This window comes from Arachis stenosperma, chromosome 3 (genome assembly GCF_014773155.1).
Source record: "Arachis stenosperma cultivar V10309 chromosome 3, arast.V10309.gnm1.PFL2, whole genome shotgun sequence".
In the NCBI taxonomy this organism is placed as follows: Eukaryota; Viridiplantae; Streptophyta; class Magnoliopsida; order Fabales; family Fabaceae; genus Arachis; species Arachis stenosperma.
Window position 1 is genome coordinate 105367732 of NC_080379.1, and position 15288 is coordinate 105383019.

Sequence of the window (15288 nt, forward strand, 5' to 3'; positions counted from 1 at the left end):
AAAAACACAACCAAAATAGCACTTAGATATTGTAAGGGAAAACTAAAAAGCAAAACAAAGTGAAAATTTTCTAATGTTAAAAGAAAATCTATAACTATCATATTCTCTCAACTTCAAACAGAATATTCTAATGACTGTTCCTTGTCATTGTCCTGTAGCAGTGCCAATTACAACCGTTCCTTATTTGCCTGGGATTGTTATGGTATTTAATTGGTATAAGTCAAGTTCAAATGGTGGTATTGAAAAGAAAATATAAATATTTTTTGCAGCATCTACTTTGTCAAGTAATGTTTTTTATAGAGAAGTATAGGAGTCTGACAAGTGGCACTTTGCTAGTATTTGCATGAGGTAATGCCTTGGATTTTCTTATTCTTTGTGATTAAACTAGAATGATTAAAAAAGATAAAGATAAAGGAGGCAAAATTGTGTATTTCAAAGTATAGATATTTAAATGAAAAACTTTGGTTGAACATATGCCAATGTGCTGATGTAAAACATAAGCCAGCTAAAAATAAAAGAACAATTCTATAGTATCTATAAATTTTGTATCTAAATTGTTTAAATATAAATGTTAAAAAACAGGACTTACTCTTTTATAAAGTTTAAATATATATACATTTTGTAAGCATTGTAAAACATACCAAAATAAAAGTATAGTATAATAATAATTAAAGAAATTTTCATTGTGCTAATAAAAATCAAGATCGTACTGTATAATTTGGATATCATATTTTTGACTGTTTATTATTTTATGTTGTAATTTATTTTATTGCAGATATTGCTGGTATTAAACATTCCAAGATAATAACAACTGAGAATGTGATTTTTTAGTATTTTGACCGATGACTTTGTTGTTGATAAAGAAAATAATTTTAATCTCTGCATGTCTTAAAAAAATTTTAACTTTTAAATCATGTTTTAAAAAAGTTTAAAATATTATTATCAAATTAAAAAATATTAGGTATTTAAATATTTTTAAATTATTTTTGTTAACTATGTCTTTGTGCGTTTCTTTTTTTCGCACACAGGCATACACTTCTTTTTCTTTTTCTTCTTTTTTCTTTTTTTCTTCTTTCTTTGTTATCGTCGTCGTCACTATCTTTTTCTATTTTTGCGCGCTTTTTTTTTTCAATATCCTCCTCTTATTAATATTATTGTTGTTTAATTTTTTTTCTTTTCTTTCCTCTTATCCTCTTTTATTATCATTCTCATCGTTTTCGTCGTCTTCATTTTTTTCCTATAAATGTTCAGAAAACTATAACATAGAAATTTTGATGCACAACACATAAATTTTAGTATACAGAACATAAATTTTAGTATACAGCACAAAATTTTCACGAATCACATGCCCAAAATATTGACACTCAACTAATAAAATACGCAAAGCACATCAATTTTGGTGTACATCACAAAAATTTTGGTGTTTAACACATAAATTTTGATGTGCAATATAGAAATTTTCGAAAAACTATATACCCAGAATATTAACTCACCCAACTAACAAAATACATTTGCATCAAAAGTTTGTGTGCTATATGTAAAAATATGTGCTATGTACAAAAATTTGTGTGCTATATGTAAAAATTGTTAGAATAAATTATTTTATTAATCCAGATCATCCATATTGAATCACCAAAATTGTATATCATAGTGCAAAAGTGTACCTTTACTCATAGAAATTAGAAATTAGAAATTAATGGAAAAATTGTCCCAGTCTTCATTAACCAAAACTTTCTGTATCCCTCCTAATAAGGAGGCTGAATTGCAATTCTTCTGATGGAAAAAGAGTTGTTGAGGCGGCTTTGGTATGTTGGGGACCGAAACCCTAAGGTCACTATTTATATTTGAGTATGCCACCCATTAAACCCTAAAACCTAAATAAATATAGTATCTGAAGTCCAAAAGATAGTATCTGATTTTATTCTCATTTAATTTCAAATCAAAAGTAATTATGACTTATTCAATTTAGCATTTATAATAATAAACGAGATCACCATTATATAAGTCATTTAATTTGAAATAACATAATTTGTAATTATAATTAATATATGTATTGCCCACAAACAAATTAGAAATTAAATAATTTTTCAACAATCTCCCATTTGGGCTATACATATATTCTTTCTTGAGACAATCACATCTTATAAGCTTTATACGCGCATTTGAATGCTATTTCCTTATTACTTTAACAATCTAGTCCGTCTCATATATTAGTTATGAAATTACCACAACTTTTATCACATTAGTGTTAAGACTAAACCACGGTGATCACCATATTAATATATTTAATAACATAGATCAAATTTGGATGAGTAATATGAAAATTACATGCCATGTGATCTCGTGCATGTCTATTTCCAGCTGGTCCAACTTTAAAACTTTATTGAGATCAAACACAAAACAAAAATTGCAAAATAAACGTTTTACATAATGTGAAATCAACCATCAAATTAATTCTGTAGAAAGATAATTCAATATCTGTCATAGGACATATAGCATAAAATAAAATCCCACTAAACCAAAACATCACAAAGATTGACACTCATCTGAACAGTGTGCTCATGAAAGGTTTTAGGGATCAATCCCTTGGTTAATAGGTCTGTTAGCATATACTCTGTTCCTATATGTTCTATGAAAATCTATTTTTCTTGAACTTTTTCCTTGACAACTAAGAACTTGATGTCTATATGCTTCGATTTTGTCAAGCTCTTATTGTTGTTGGAGTATATATAGTACTGCTGACTTATTGTTACAAAATATCTTAAATGGTCTTTTAATGTCATCTACTATACGAAACTCAGTGACAAAATTCTACAACCATATGCCATGTTTGGATGCCTCAAAGCAAGCAACATACTCAGCCTCCATTGTTGAAGAAGTTACAAGAGTCTGTTTGTTAGACTTCCATGCAATAGGTCCTCCAGCCAACATGAAGACACAACCTGAAGTAGAGCATCTATTATCTTGGCATCCCACAAAATCGGAATCAAAGTACCCAATGATCTCCAAATTTTCTAATCTCCAACAAATAAGCATGTAATTCTTTGTTCTTTTCAAATAACACATTACGCGTTTAACAGCTATCCAATGATCCATGCCCAGTTTGCTCAAGTATCTACCCAACACTCCCACTATGAATGATATATCGAGACGTGTGCAGACTTGAGCATATATTAAACTCCCTAGTGCTGATGCATAAGGTTTATCATGCATTGCTATCCTCTCAAGATTATTTTTGGGACATTGCTTGAGACTAAACTTGTCTCCTTTAGCTACGGGAATGTCCATTGGTCTTTAACTTTCCATGTCATATCTACTTAAAATCTTTTTGATATAGTTCTTTTGTGATAATCCAAAAATACCTTAAAAGTGATCTCTTAGTATCTCGATTCCTAATACAAAAGAGACATCACTAAAATCTTTCATTTCGAATTTGTTCGATAAAAATTTCTTAGTTTCATGTAACAAGACTATATCGTTACTGGCAAGTAAAATGTCATCAATATATAAGACCAAAAATATGTATTTACTCCTACTGAACTTGCGGTATACACATTCATCTATGATATTTACCTTAAAATCATATGAGGTAATGACTTGATGAAACTTGTGATACCATTGATGAGAAGCTTGTTTGAAACCATAGATGAATTTCTTTAACTTACAAACCATAGATTTTGAATCACCTGATACAAAATTTTCTAGTTGTACCATATACATCTTTTTATCAATGTCACCATTGAGAAACGCTATCTTTACATCCATCTGATGTATCTCCAAGTCAAAATGAGCTACTAGTGCCATTATGGTTCTAAAAGAGTCTTTCAATGATACCGGAGAGAAAGTCTCTTTATAGTATATGCCTTCCTTTTGAGTAAAGCCATTAGCGACTAGAAGAGATTTATATCTCTCGACATTACCCTTAGAATCCCCTTTGGTTTTAAATATCCATTTACTACCAATTGGTTTCACACCTTCTGGTAATTCTACGAGGTCCCAAATATCATTGTCTTTCATAGAATTCATCTCTTCTTTCATGGCATCATTCCACTTTTCAGAGTTAGAACTTTGCATGGCTTGAAGAAAATTGATTGGGTCATTCTCTGTCAAACCGATGTCATCCTCATGTTCTTGGAGATAGACTACATATTCATCCAAAATTGCACTTCTCCTTTCTCTGCTGAATCTCCTTAATGCACTTCTTGAGGTTGTTGAGCTTGATGTATGGGTTGGAATTGAGGAGGATTCTCATTATTCTCTTGTACTGTACCTGGATCTTGATGAGCGGATAATTTATACGCTTTTTGGCATTATTTTTAGGTAGTTTTTAGTAGGATCTAGCTACTTTTAGGGATGTTTTCATTAGATTTTAGGCTAAATTCACATTTCTGGACTTTACTATGAGTTTGTGTATTTTTCTATGATTTCAGGTATTTTCTGGCTGAAATTGAGGGACCTGAGCAAAAATTTGATTCAGGCTGACAAAAGGACTGCTGATGCTGTTGGATTCTGACCTCCCTGCACTCGAAATAGATTTTCTGGAGCTACAGAACTCCAAATGGCGCGATCTTAACGGCGTTGGAAAGTAGACATCCAGAGCTTTCCAGCAATATATAATAGTTCATACTTTATTTGAGATTAGATGATGCAAACTGGCGCTCAACGCCAGTTCCATGCTGCATTCTGGAGTCAAACGCCAGAAACACGTCACAAACCAGAGTTGAACGCCAAAAACACGTTACAACTTGGTGTTCAACTCCAAGAGAAGCCTTTGCATGTGTAAAGTTCAAGATCCGCCCAAGCACACACCAAGTGGGTCCCGGAAGTGAATTTCTGCATCAATTACTTATTTTTGTAAACCCTAGTAGCTAGTCTAGTATAAATAGGACTTTTTACTATTGTATTCAGTGTCTTTGACTATCTAGTCTTTTGATCATTCGGTCTTTTGATCACATTTTGGGGGCTGGCCATTCGGCCATGTCTGGACCATCACTTATATATTTTCAACGGTGGAGTTTCTACACACCATAGATTAAGGGTGTGGAGCTCTGCTGTACCTCGAGTTTTAATGCAATTACTACTATTTTCTATTCAATTCAGTTTATTCCTGTTCTAAGATATTCGTTGCACTTCAACATGATGAAAGTGATGATCCGTGACACTCATCATCATTCTCACCTATGAACACGTGACTGACAACCACTTACGTTCTACCTTAGGCCGGGCGCATATCTCTTAGATTCCTTAATCAGAATCTTCGTGGTATAAGCTAGAATTGATGGCGGCATTCATGAGAATCCGGAAAGTCTAAACCTTGTCTGTGGTATTTCGAGTAGGATTCTGGGATTGAATGACTGTGACGAGCTTCAAACTCGCGATTGTTGGGCGTGATGACAAACGCAAAAGAATCAATGGATTCTATTCCGACATGATCGAGAATCGACAGATGATTAGCCGTGCCGTGACAGAGCATTTGGACCTTTTTCACTGAGAGGATGGGATGTAGCCATTGACAACGGTGATGCCCTACATACAGCTTGCCATGGAAAGGAATAAGAAGGATTAAAGGAAGGCAGTAGGAAAGCAGAGATCCAACAGGGACAAAGCATCTCCATACACTTATCTGAAATTCTCACCAATGATCTACATAAGTGTTTCTATCTTTATTTTCTGTTTATTTATTATTATTATTCAAAAACTCCATTACCATTTATTATCCGCCTGACTGAGATTTACAAGATGACCATAGCTTACTTCATACCAACAATCTCTGTGGGATCGACCCTTACTCACGTAAGGTTTATTACTTGGACGACCCAGTCCACTTGCTGGTTAGTGATGCGAGGTTGTGAAAAAAGTGCTGAGTTATAAATACGCATACCAAGTTGAATGCCATTGTTAGAGATCACAATTTCGTGCACCAGATCTACAGTAGGATTCTCATTGTGCTCTTGTACTATAATTGCATCTTGAATAATAATAGATATAAAGACCTGATCATTATTAGTTACAGAATCCTTATCAAAAGTAACATTCCTAATATTTCCTTCCCTCCAAACTCAACATCCTCGAGAAATCTCGCATTTTCCGTTTCAAAAATAGATCTTGATGCAGGATTGTAAAACTTGTACCCCCTTGAACGTTCAGCATAACCAACAAAGTAGCAACTAATTATTCTTGAGTCTAATTTTCTTTCATGCGGCTTATAAGATCGCGCCTCAGCTGGACATCCCCAAATGTGCAAATGCTTTATACTGGGTCTTTTTCCAGTCCAAATTTCATAAGAGATTTTGTTAACTATTTTGCTTGGCACCCTATTAAGGATATACACTGCTTTAAGGCTTCTCCTCAAAGTGATTCAGGAAAGAAATAATGACTAATCATACTTCTCACCATGTCCTTAAGAGTTCGCTTCCTTCGCTCTGCAATACTATTCATGATAGGTTTGCTTGGCATGGTGTATTGCGGAACAATACTGCACTCCTCTAGAAAAAGAGCAAAAGGCCTGGGACGTTGGACCATCATATCTTCCGTAGTATTCACCATTACGATCAGATTTGATAGCTTTAATTTTCTTCCCAAGTTGAAGTTCAACTTCAGCTTTGAAAAACTTGAAAACATCCAAGGCTCGGGACTTTTCATGAATTAAACATAGATACCCATAATGAGAATAATCATTTATGAACGTAATAAAATACCATTGTCCATTCCAAGAGACAGTAGAGAATGAGTCACATATATCGGTATGTATCAATTTTAAGACATCTTTAGCTTTCTCAGCACCTAATTTCCTTTTATTTGTCCTTTTCTCCTTTATTCACTCAATGCAAACTTCAAAGTCTGCCAAATTAGAGGTCCAATAATTCCATCTAGTACGAGCCTCTGAATTTTCTATTTAGATATGGACCTAGGCATTTGTGCCATAACGATACCAAATTTTCATTTAGTTTTTGTTTTGTACCTGTTTGCAGTATTTCATTATTATAGAAATTCAAATCAAGCCTATATAGATTATCCATCAAACGGCCAGAGCAAATATTATTCGAATTATAAAAGAGACTTACTTTATTATTTTTGAACAAACAAAAATAACCCGATTTGTCCAAACGAGAAACAGAAACTAAATTTTGCCTAAACGATAGTACATAAAATGCCTCAAATAAATCCAAGTAAACTCCACTCGTGAAACATAATCTAAAGGTTCCTATAACTTCGAATGCAACTATATTGTAGTCTGCTACATATATGTATCTTTCAGCATCACTTGGCGGTCGGCTCCACAAGGAAACCCTACATAGTAACACTTATATGAGTAGTAGTAGCAGAATCTACCCACCAAGTATCAACAGGTGCATAACTTAAATTGGCCTCAGAACAAAGGAAAGTAAGAATCATATCCTTCTTTACATGCCAAGTGGCATATTTGGTACAATCCTTCTTTATGTGTCCCATATTCGATTCTTATAGAAGAAACAGGTTAAAACTTGATCCTGTTTCTTTACCATTTTCTACTGAGAATGCACATTTACAGTAGTATCATGCTTTCTTTTATACCGAGAAGATGAAACTATGTGAGCACTTTCAGGTTTATCTTGTTGTAGCCTCTCTTCTTCTTGTACACAGTGAGATATGAGCTCATTTAGGGACCAAGTTTCCTTCAGAGTGTTATAACTCACTTTAAATTGCCCAAAGTGTGCATGAAGAGAGATCAAAATGAACTGCACGAGAAAATCTTCAGACAACTCTAACTTTAGTGCTTTTAATTTAGAAGCAAGATAAGACATTTTCATAATACACTCCTTTATGTTCTCTTTACCTTTATACCTTGTTCCGGCCTGGCCCAACAAGGGCCATGGGTCCAATTACGGACCACCGAACCACCGGGTAGTCGACCTGAATCCAGAGGTGACCCGCATGCCACATAATGCCTTATTGAGAAGATCTAGACAACTAGCAGAAGCTTCCAGGTAGATGGCCCCAAGAGAAGGGGTCCACCTGAGTTCAGAATATAAATGAGGAGGGACCTACCCCTCCTAGAGGTCCGTCACTTTTACCCTAATTTACCATCGCATTATACGGACAATAACTTTAGCATCGGAGTGTCTTTGTAGGTAGTTCCACTAACCGACACACCGACGACTCCAGCAACCCTTCTCTTTGGGGAGCTCGCACTCAGGTCCAGATTCCCTTTCACAACCAGTTGCTTAGACCCGACTCCACCCAAACTACAACTCACCCGAGCAACCAAACAGTGGCGCCGTCTATGGGGACCTGACGTAAATATGTAGCTTTTTTCTCATGTGGAGGAGATACGAGAAGAAGGGGGAGCCTGCTTGAGAAGCAGGGTGAGCTCAACAGCCTCTTCTCAGGAACGCCTAGACCTCCATCCCAACGAGGTGACCCTACTCCCGATCTCTCGAGAGATGTCCGTTTGGTAGCACAGGCAATGACAACTCAAAGATTATGCAAGAGCTCAGGCACCGAGTGCAGAACTTGGTGAGGGAGCTGGCAGCGAGAGATCGTTACCATCCCGTGCACAGCAGGAACTCCCATCTGAGTTTATCTCATACTTGGTATCTGACTAAGGGGCTGGAAGATCCCAGGAGGGATAACGAGTGTGAACGAACTGACGCTCGGTCCCACATCAAAGGTAGGTCGGAAGGCTAGGATGAATGAAAAAGAGACAAAGGAAAGAAACGGCGGGATCCCGTCATTATGGGTGCAACCCCTTTGAAGGCCAAAATGAACCTTGAGGGTGTTGGTGATGCTGTTAGGTGCTATTCTTTCCATGTAACCTTGGCAGGTTCGGCGATACATTGGCTTAACGCGCTTCCGCAAGAGTCCATTATGGCCTTTGCGGATATCACACAGAGGTTCTTAGCGTAATTCACCACACGGATAGCCAAGGCCAAGCACCCGATCAACTTTCTAGGTGTGACCTAACATGATGGAGAGCTGACGAGGAAATTTCTCGACTGGTTCAATGATGAATGTCTAAAGATTGATGGCCTGACGAACTCGATAGCGAGTCTATGCTTGACAAACGGCCTATTGAATGAGGACTTCAGGAAGCATCTCACTACCAAGCCTGTCTAGACCATGCAAGAGATCCAAAATATGGCGAGGGAGTATATTAACAATAAAGAAGTTAGCCAAGTGGTGGCCGCCAATAAGTGGTATCCACCCAACCCGCCAGTACGTCAGGCCGGGTACTTGGAAAAGCCAAAAGCGGCGCCAAAGGAGGGAACATCCGGAAAACCATACAAATTGTTTTTCTGGGTAGGCAAGTTTACTAAATATACCCCTCTAATGGCACCTATTGTGGAAGTCTATCAAAAAATTGTAGACAAAGGCATACTGTCCAAACCTAGGTAGCTTAAGGATAGAAAAGGTGGAAACAAAAGTTTGTATTTTGACTACCGTAAGGGTTTTAGACACAAAACCCAAAACTGTTTTGATCTGAAGGACACTTTGGAGCAGGCCATTCGAGAAGGGAAGCTGACAGAGTCCTCACAGTTCATAAGGGAACCAAGAAGAAGAGAGCGGGAATGATCCGAAGAGGATCGGAACCAAGCTATGAAGCCAAGGCAGGGGACTTCCGAGAATGCGGACAATGCTCCAACTGTAATCATTAATGTCATGGTCAGGAGAGACGCACCACCCAAGTCAAAATCAGCAGAAAAAAAGAATGCAAAGGTCCTAGTCGTGACATCAGGAAGTCATAATGCTCAATCTAATGAGCTCCCGAAAATATCTTTCGGCTTGGAGGATCACCGGTTCCACGACCTTCCCGAGGATCCGCCAATAGTGATCATGGTGAGAATCGAGACGGGCCTCGTCAAGCGAATCCTAGTGGACACAGGAGCAAACTCGAACATCATTTTTCGAAAAGTGTTCAATGTCTTGGGGCTTAAAGAGAATGACTTCAAAAGTCATCAGCATAGAGTTGTAGGCTTAGGAGATAATTATATAAGACCCGACGGGGTGGTCATGCTTCCGATCGGTGTTAGATCCAGGGAAAACAGGAAGTCAACAATGGCTGAGTTCGTGGTCTTGAAGGACTCCACGGCATACAATGTGATCTTAGAAAGAAAAACTACCGATGAGCTGTCGATGGTGATTTGCACAAAGCTCCTCACGTTGAAGTTCATGACGGATAGGAAAGTTGTATGATCTATCCGAGAAGACCTGGAAATAGAGGTTGCTTGCGATAAGGCCAGTCTATCATTAAGGAAGAAGTCAAAGAAGGCAACTGGGGTGTTCCTGGCAGACTTGGATGCAAGGGTTGATGACAAGCTGAGGCTAGTGCCTCAAGGAGACCTGGAGAAGTTCCAGGTAGGAGACACGGAGGACAAGTTTTCTTTCGTAAACCGAAACCTCCCCCATGAGTTAAAGGGACCTCTCATTGAGGCCATCAGAGCAAACAGAGATTTATTCGCCTGGACCCCAATTGACATGCCAAGAGTAGATCCCAATTTTATGTCGTATCGTCTGGCTGTGAAGCCAGATGCCAGACCAGTTGCACAGTGGTGAAAGAAGATGTCACCGAAAAGGGCTAACGAGGTGGCCAAGAAGACGGCTAGTTTGTTAGAAGTCGGTTTTATAAGGGAATTGGAGCACTTAATGTGGCTCTCTAACATCGTCCTCGTTAAGAAAGCCAATGAAAAGTAGAAGATGTGAGTCAATTATTCGGACCTTGATAAAGCATGTTTAAAAGATTCATTCCCCCTTCCCAACGTTGATGCCCTAGTAGACGCGGGAGCGAGATACCGATTTCTGAGCTTTATGGACGCGTACTCAGGGTACAACCAGATCCCGATGCACCGCCCTGACGAGGAAAAAACGGTGTTCATAACGCCAACTGGGATCTATTGCTACAAGATCATGCCATTTGGGCTGAAAAATGTAGGGGCCACCTACCAAAGATTAATGAGCAAAATCTAAGGAGCATATCGGCAAGTCGGTTGAAGTGTACATCGATAATATATTGGTAAAGACGACCAAACCGAATAGTTTGGTTACCGAGTTGGAAGTTGTATTTGGGTCGCTTTGGAAGCACAACATGAGGTTGAACCCTTTGAAGTGTGCATTTTCTATGGAAGCGGAGAAGTTTTTGGGCTTTATGATCACACAAAGAGGAGTTAAAGCCTACCCAGACAAATGTGAAGCAATTCTCTGGATGTCAAGCCCAGGAAGTGTCAAGGACATTGAAAGACTGGCAGGTAGGCTCACGGCTTTGTCTCATTTCATCGAGGCGTCGGCAGCAAAGGCCCTTCCCTTATTCAATCTAATGAAGAAAGGAATAGCCTTTGAATGGACTCCAACTTGTGAGGAAGCCTTCAACCACTTCAAGAGAATCTTATCGAAACCATCAGTGCTCAGGGAACCGAAAGAAGGGGAGATCCTGTACCTCTATCTAGCCGTGACGGAGGAAGCCATGGCGGCCGTTCTGATTCGAAAAGAAGACAAAATCTAACAACCAATGTACTTCATTAGTAAAGTGCTCCAAGGAGCGGAGCTAATAAGGTACACCAAGTTGGAAAAGTTAGCATATGCTTTGCTAATCTTCCCTCGGAGATTAAGGCAATATTTCTAAGGGCACCCGATCACTTTGAGAATCGACCAAGCCATCAGACAAATCTTACGAAAACCCGATCTGGTGGGTCGTATGATGACATGGGCAATAGAACTATCCCATATTGGTGTGATTTCCACATGCATTGGCGTGTTTTCCACATGCTCAAGCCTCGGGAGCTTCTACGCCTTCGGAGTCGATGGTGTGGACCTATATAAACCAGCTACCTGTGTCGTTGTTTCAAATTGGCTCCATAAAGGAAGACTTAACTCCTCCTGCAAAAAGTTTCTTGGTCAATATTAGGCAGAGTAGAAGGACTTACGATTTTAGAAACATGATGAAAACTTTTATCTTTTCCCGCAGACCACCAGGTACTAGTCTTTTGACTACAGCGTTGTCGGAGGATATCTTCGGAGTGCCAATAGACCAATGCGGGGAGGATGACTTCTCTGCAGATGCAATAATGGAGATTTCACTGGTTTTTTCCTGGTTAGAATGTAACTTTTCGATGACAACAACATCATCTTCAGGGGGGAATTGGGAACAAAAATATCCAATAGGGAGTTGTCATGCAATGATTCTTTCTAGACGGCCTTCCCTTTTTCCGCTGTGGATTTGACACTAGCTGAGATGCCCTGTTGTAGAAGCTTCCCAGCATGGCCAGACGGCTGTGTCTTTTGGTCTGGCACATTTGCATAGCCACAATAGCTTTGGACATCCACAACTTTTCCCCTAGCAATTTCCCCGTTTGACCAGGAAACCATTACAATCTTATGGTGGTCTTTATAGTGTCTTTGAGTCATTTCAAGGATCCTTAGAAGCATGCCTTCGAACATCTCCGATTTTGTCTCCAAGTTTGCAATGTGATCATCCACGTCAGCAACCTTATGCTCAATGCCCTGCAGAATAAGTCACATAACCATTAACTGTGGACGATGTCATATAGTAGCCACTTATGTCGTATCATTCAATTGAAAAGGGAATACTAACTTTTGACCATTACAAGGTACGCTAATGTCAAGCCAACTGATTTCGTCATACGGTGTAATACCAAGTGGCGTCTAAGAAAACTAGTGTGAGATTTGTGGCTAGGGTTTTTGAAGAAAAAAGGCAGCCAAACATGGTTCTCAATAGGAGTCCACCAACAAACAAAAGTAAAGTCAATGCAACGGAACACTTCATGGGCTTAGCATGACAGCCAGTACTTGGTGTTCATTCAACATCGATGCACTTGATACATAAATCCACACAACCTACAAAGAAAAGTCTCAATGCATACCTCAGCCAAATTCAGTAGTCGGGTAACTAAGCCTTTCTTGTCATTTTTTGCAACTTCCCCACCGCCATGAGCAATCTGGAACAAGTGCTCTGGTGGAGGCTATCCACAGAATATCATTTTCATTAGGACGTAAAACCTTCGAAGCGATCTTTACTCACAAAAAAATATGATGGCTACTGCTACGACACTCTAATCATCAACTACATTCAAGCCAGCAAAAATAGAAACAGAATGAAAAATATCACAGGTTTAACACCTACCATTTCAATATTGAGCTCCAGGTTCATACTGTTTTCCAAAATGGTGTCAAGCGGAGGATTGGTAAGAGCGTTGAGTCCCCCTTCGAACCTACAACCCATCCAAAAAGAAGACAAGACACCACATGAAATTCATATTCTATGAATGGGGTAACAACAACAACACAGAAAGACCCTAACGTCCATTTATGTTGCTTACCCGTGATCATTAGAGGGATCCTGAGAATTAATAAGGAAAGAATCCAAGTTTTCCATTGCCTCGCTGCTGTTTTGGCGGTGCTGAATGGGGGTTCCGCCTTGGGTAAGCTAAGATAAACAGAGTGTTGTTTGTATGAAGCTCACTGGGATTTGATTGTAAAAAGAAAATGATGTGCTTTACACCAATCAATGTCATGAAATGGGTAAAAAGAAAGGTAACCACTCCACTTTTTGCTTCCTGCGGTGCGTTTTCATCCGTCGGAACACCCATGGGCATTAATACTTTCTGCTACTATTCATTTTATCCGTGCACACAATCATCATCACAAAAGTTGATCCTACGGCCTCCAGTGGGTCTATCTATCCACATCATGAAATGTGATTCCATGATCATAGAATAAAAGGATGAAACAGGGCTATTGTTCTACCAGCCTTCTCGATACATGTTTCGCACCCAATTTTTGCATCTCTCACTGGGCTTCAGGTATGTAGAGAATAAAAGGAGAGCGAAGACAAATTACATGGATTCCCTTTCATAGAATTAAACAGCCATAACAATAAAAATCATACTCAGGGGCCCACCATGGGCAAAGTGGCCCATAACTTCAGGCCCATTTGCAGTGAAGGGAAGGGAAGCAGTTGAACGCCAAGTGGGTTCAAGTTCAATTTTCACAATGATGATCTTGTTGTTTGGTTCCAACAACCTTTGCATCATTCTTCCTTCGAGGGAATGAGCATCGAAACGTCTTCCAATGGTCTTCTGCATTGCCTACCATAGGCACATGATTATCATATGTCATAGGGATTAGACCATCATTTCTATTGTATCTATTCGGGAACCACGTACTACCTCTGCATCAATGGTTTGTGGGTTCCTTTCCAAAAGTCATTTTAATTTTTCGAAACCACATCCATAGGAAGCCTGCTAAAATTAGTTCCATGGGTTATTAACAAGGGTCGGTGCAACTAATCCCCTATAGTTTTCTTAATCATTTTATATATATGCATGTATTTCATAGAATTTTTTTGGTTATTTTTTTAATTCGGCTTTGTATAATTCTCAATTATTTTTATATAATCATAATTATTAATTCCATTAGAAAGACCAAATTAGATAAAGAAAAAGCATATCAATTTATATTTTATCAATTTATGTTTAAAATAGGATGTGGACATATATAACCTTTATTTATATCTATTTTTAGATTGGATTACTCTAATTTCTTTTTACAATAATATTTTCGAATGCATTAAATATATATGACTAATTATTTTCATTCTTTCATTAACACAAAAAAATATATAGTAAAATGGTAAACAAAAAACTTTAAACCATCCAATTATTATTCGCCTTTCATAACATACACAATAAATTGTAAAACAGTAAATACATTGCCTTTAATCTATGAAAAACCTCAATCCTATGATATTTTAAAAAAAAACACAACTAACCCTAACCAAACCCTTATCCCAGTCTTGTCTACAAATTTTAAAATATATACATTTTCTCTTTTTTTCTGAAACCTTACCCTATCAGTCAAACTATGCTTGCTTTTCCAACAAGTGAAGATTAGATTCTGATTCTCTGCTAATGCCAAGTACATCAAAACCCTTTTCAAAATCTAAATTTTATCATGCCCCACCCAATACTGACCATCACCCTTCACATTCATGCACTCCTATGTATATAAATGCACCCCATTGCCATAGCAGCCAAATACAAAACAAAAAGAAAATATTATTCCAATGGAGACTACATAGGAAACGCCAGACTATTATTGTGTCTTCGCCGAATGGGTCCCTGGGATCTACAACTCCTTCGAGGAGGTTCAAGAGCAGATCCGTGACTTTCATGATCCATCTTGGGCCAAGTTTTCAACTCTCGAAAATGCCGACAAAGACTGGATCCTCTTCTTCGGTGAAGGGGACTACGATCGTGGTATCAACCTCATAAACAACGGCTACGCGCCGGAACCAGT

General features: G+C 38.2%; 1 protein-coding gene across 1 annotated transcript; it reads right to left on the bottom strand.

Moving 5' to 3' along the window:
• Positions 1–2811: 2811 nt before the first annotated feature.
• Positions 2812–3288, bottom strand: LOC130966543 (secreted RxLR effector protein 161-like). Its single transcript, XM_057891358.1, has one exon. The coding sequence runs from the start codon at positions 3286–3288 to the stop codon at positions 2812–2814; it is 477 nt and encodes a 158-aa protein (XP_057747341.1).
• Positions 3289–15288: the final 12000 nt, after the last annotated feature.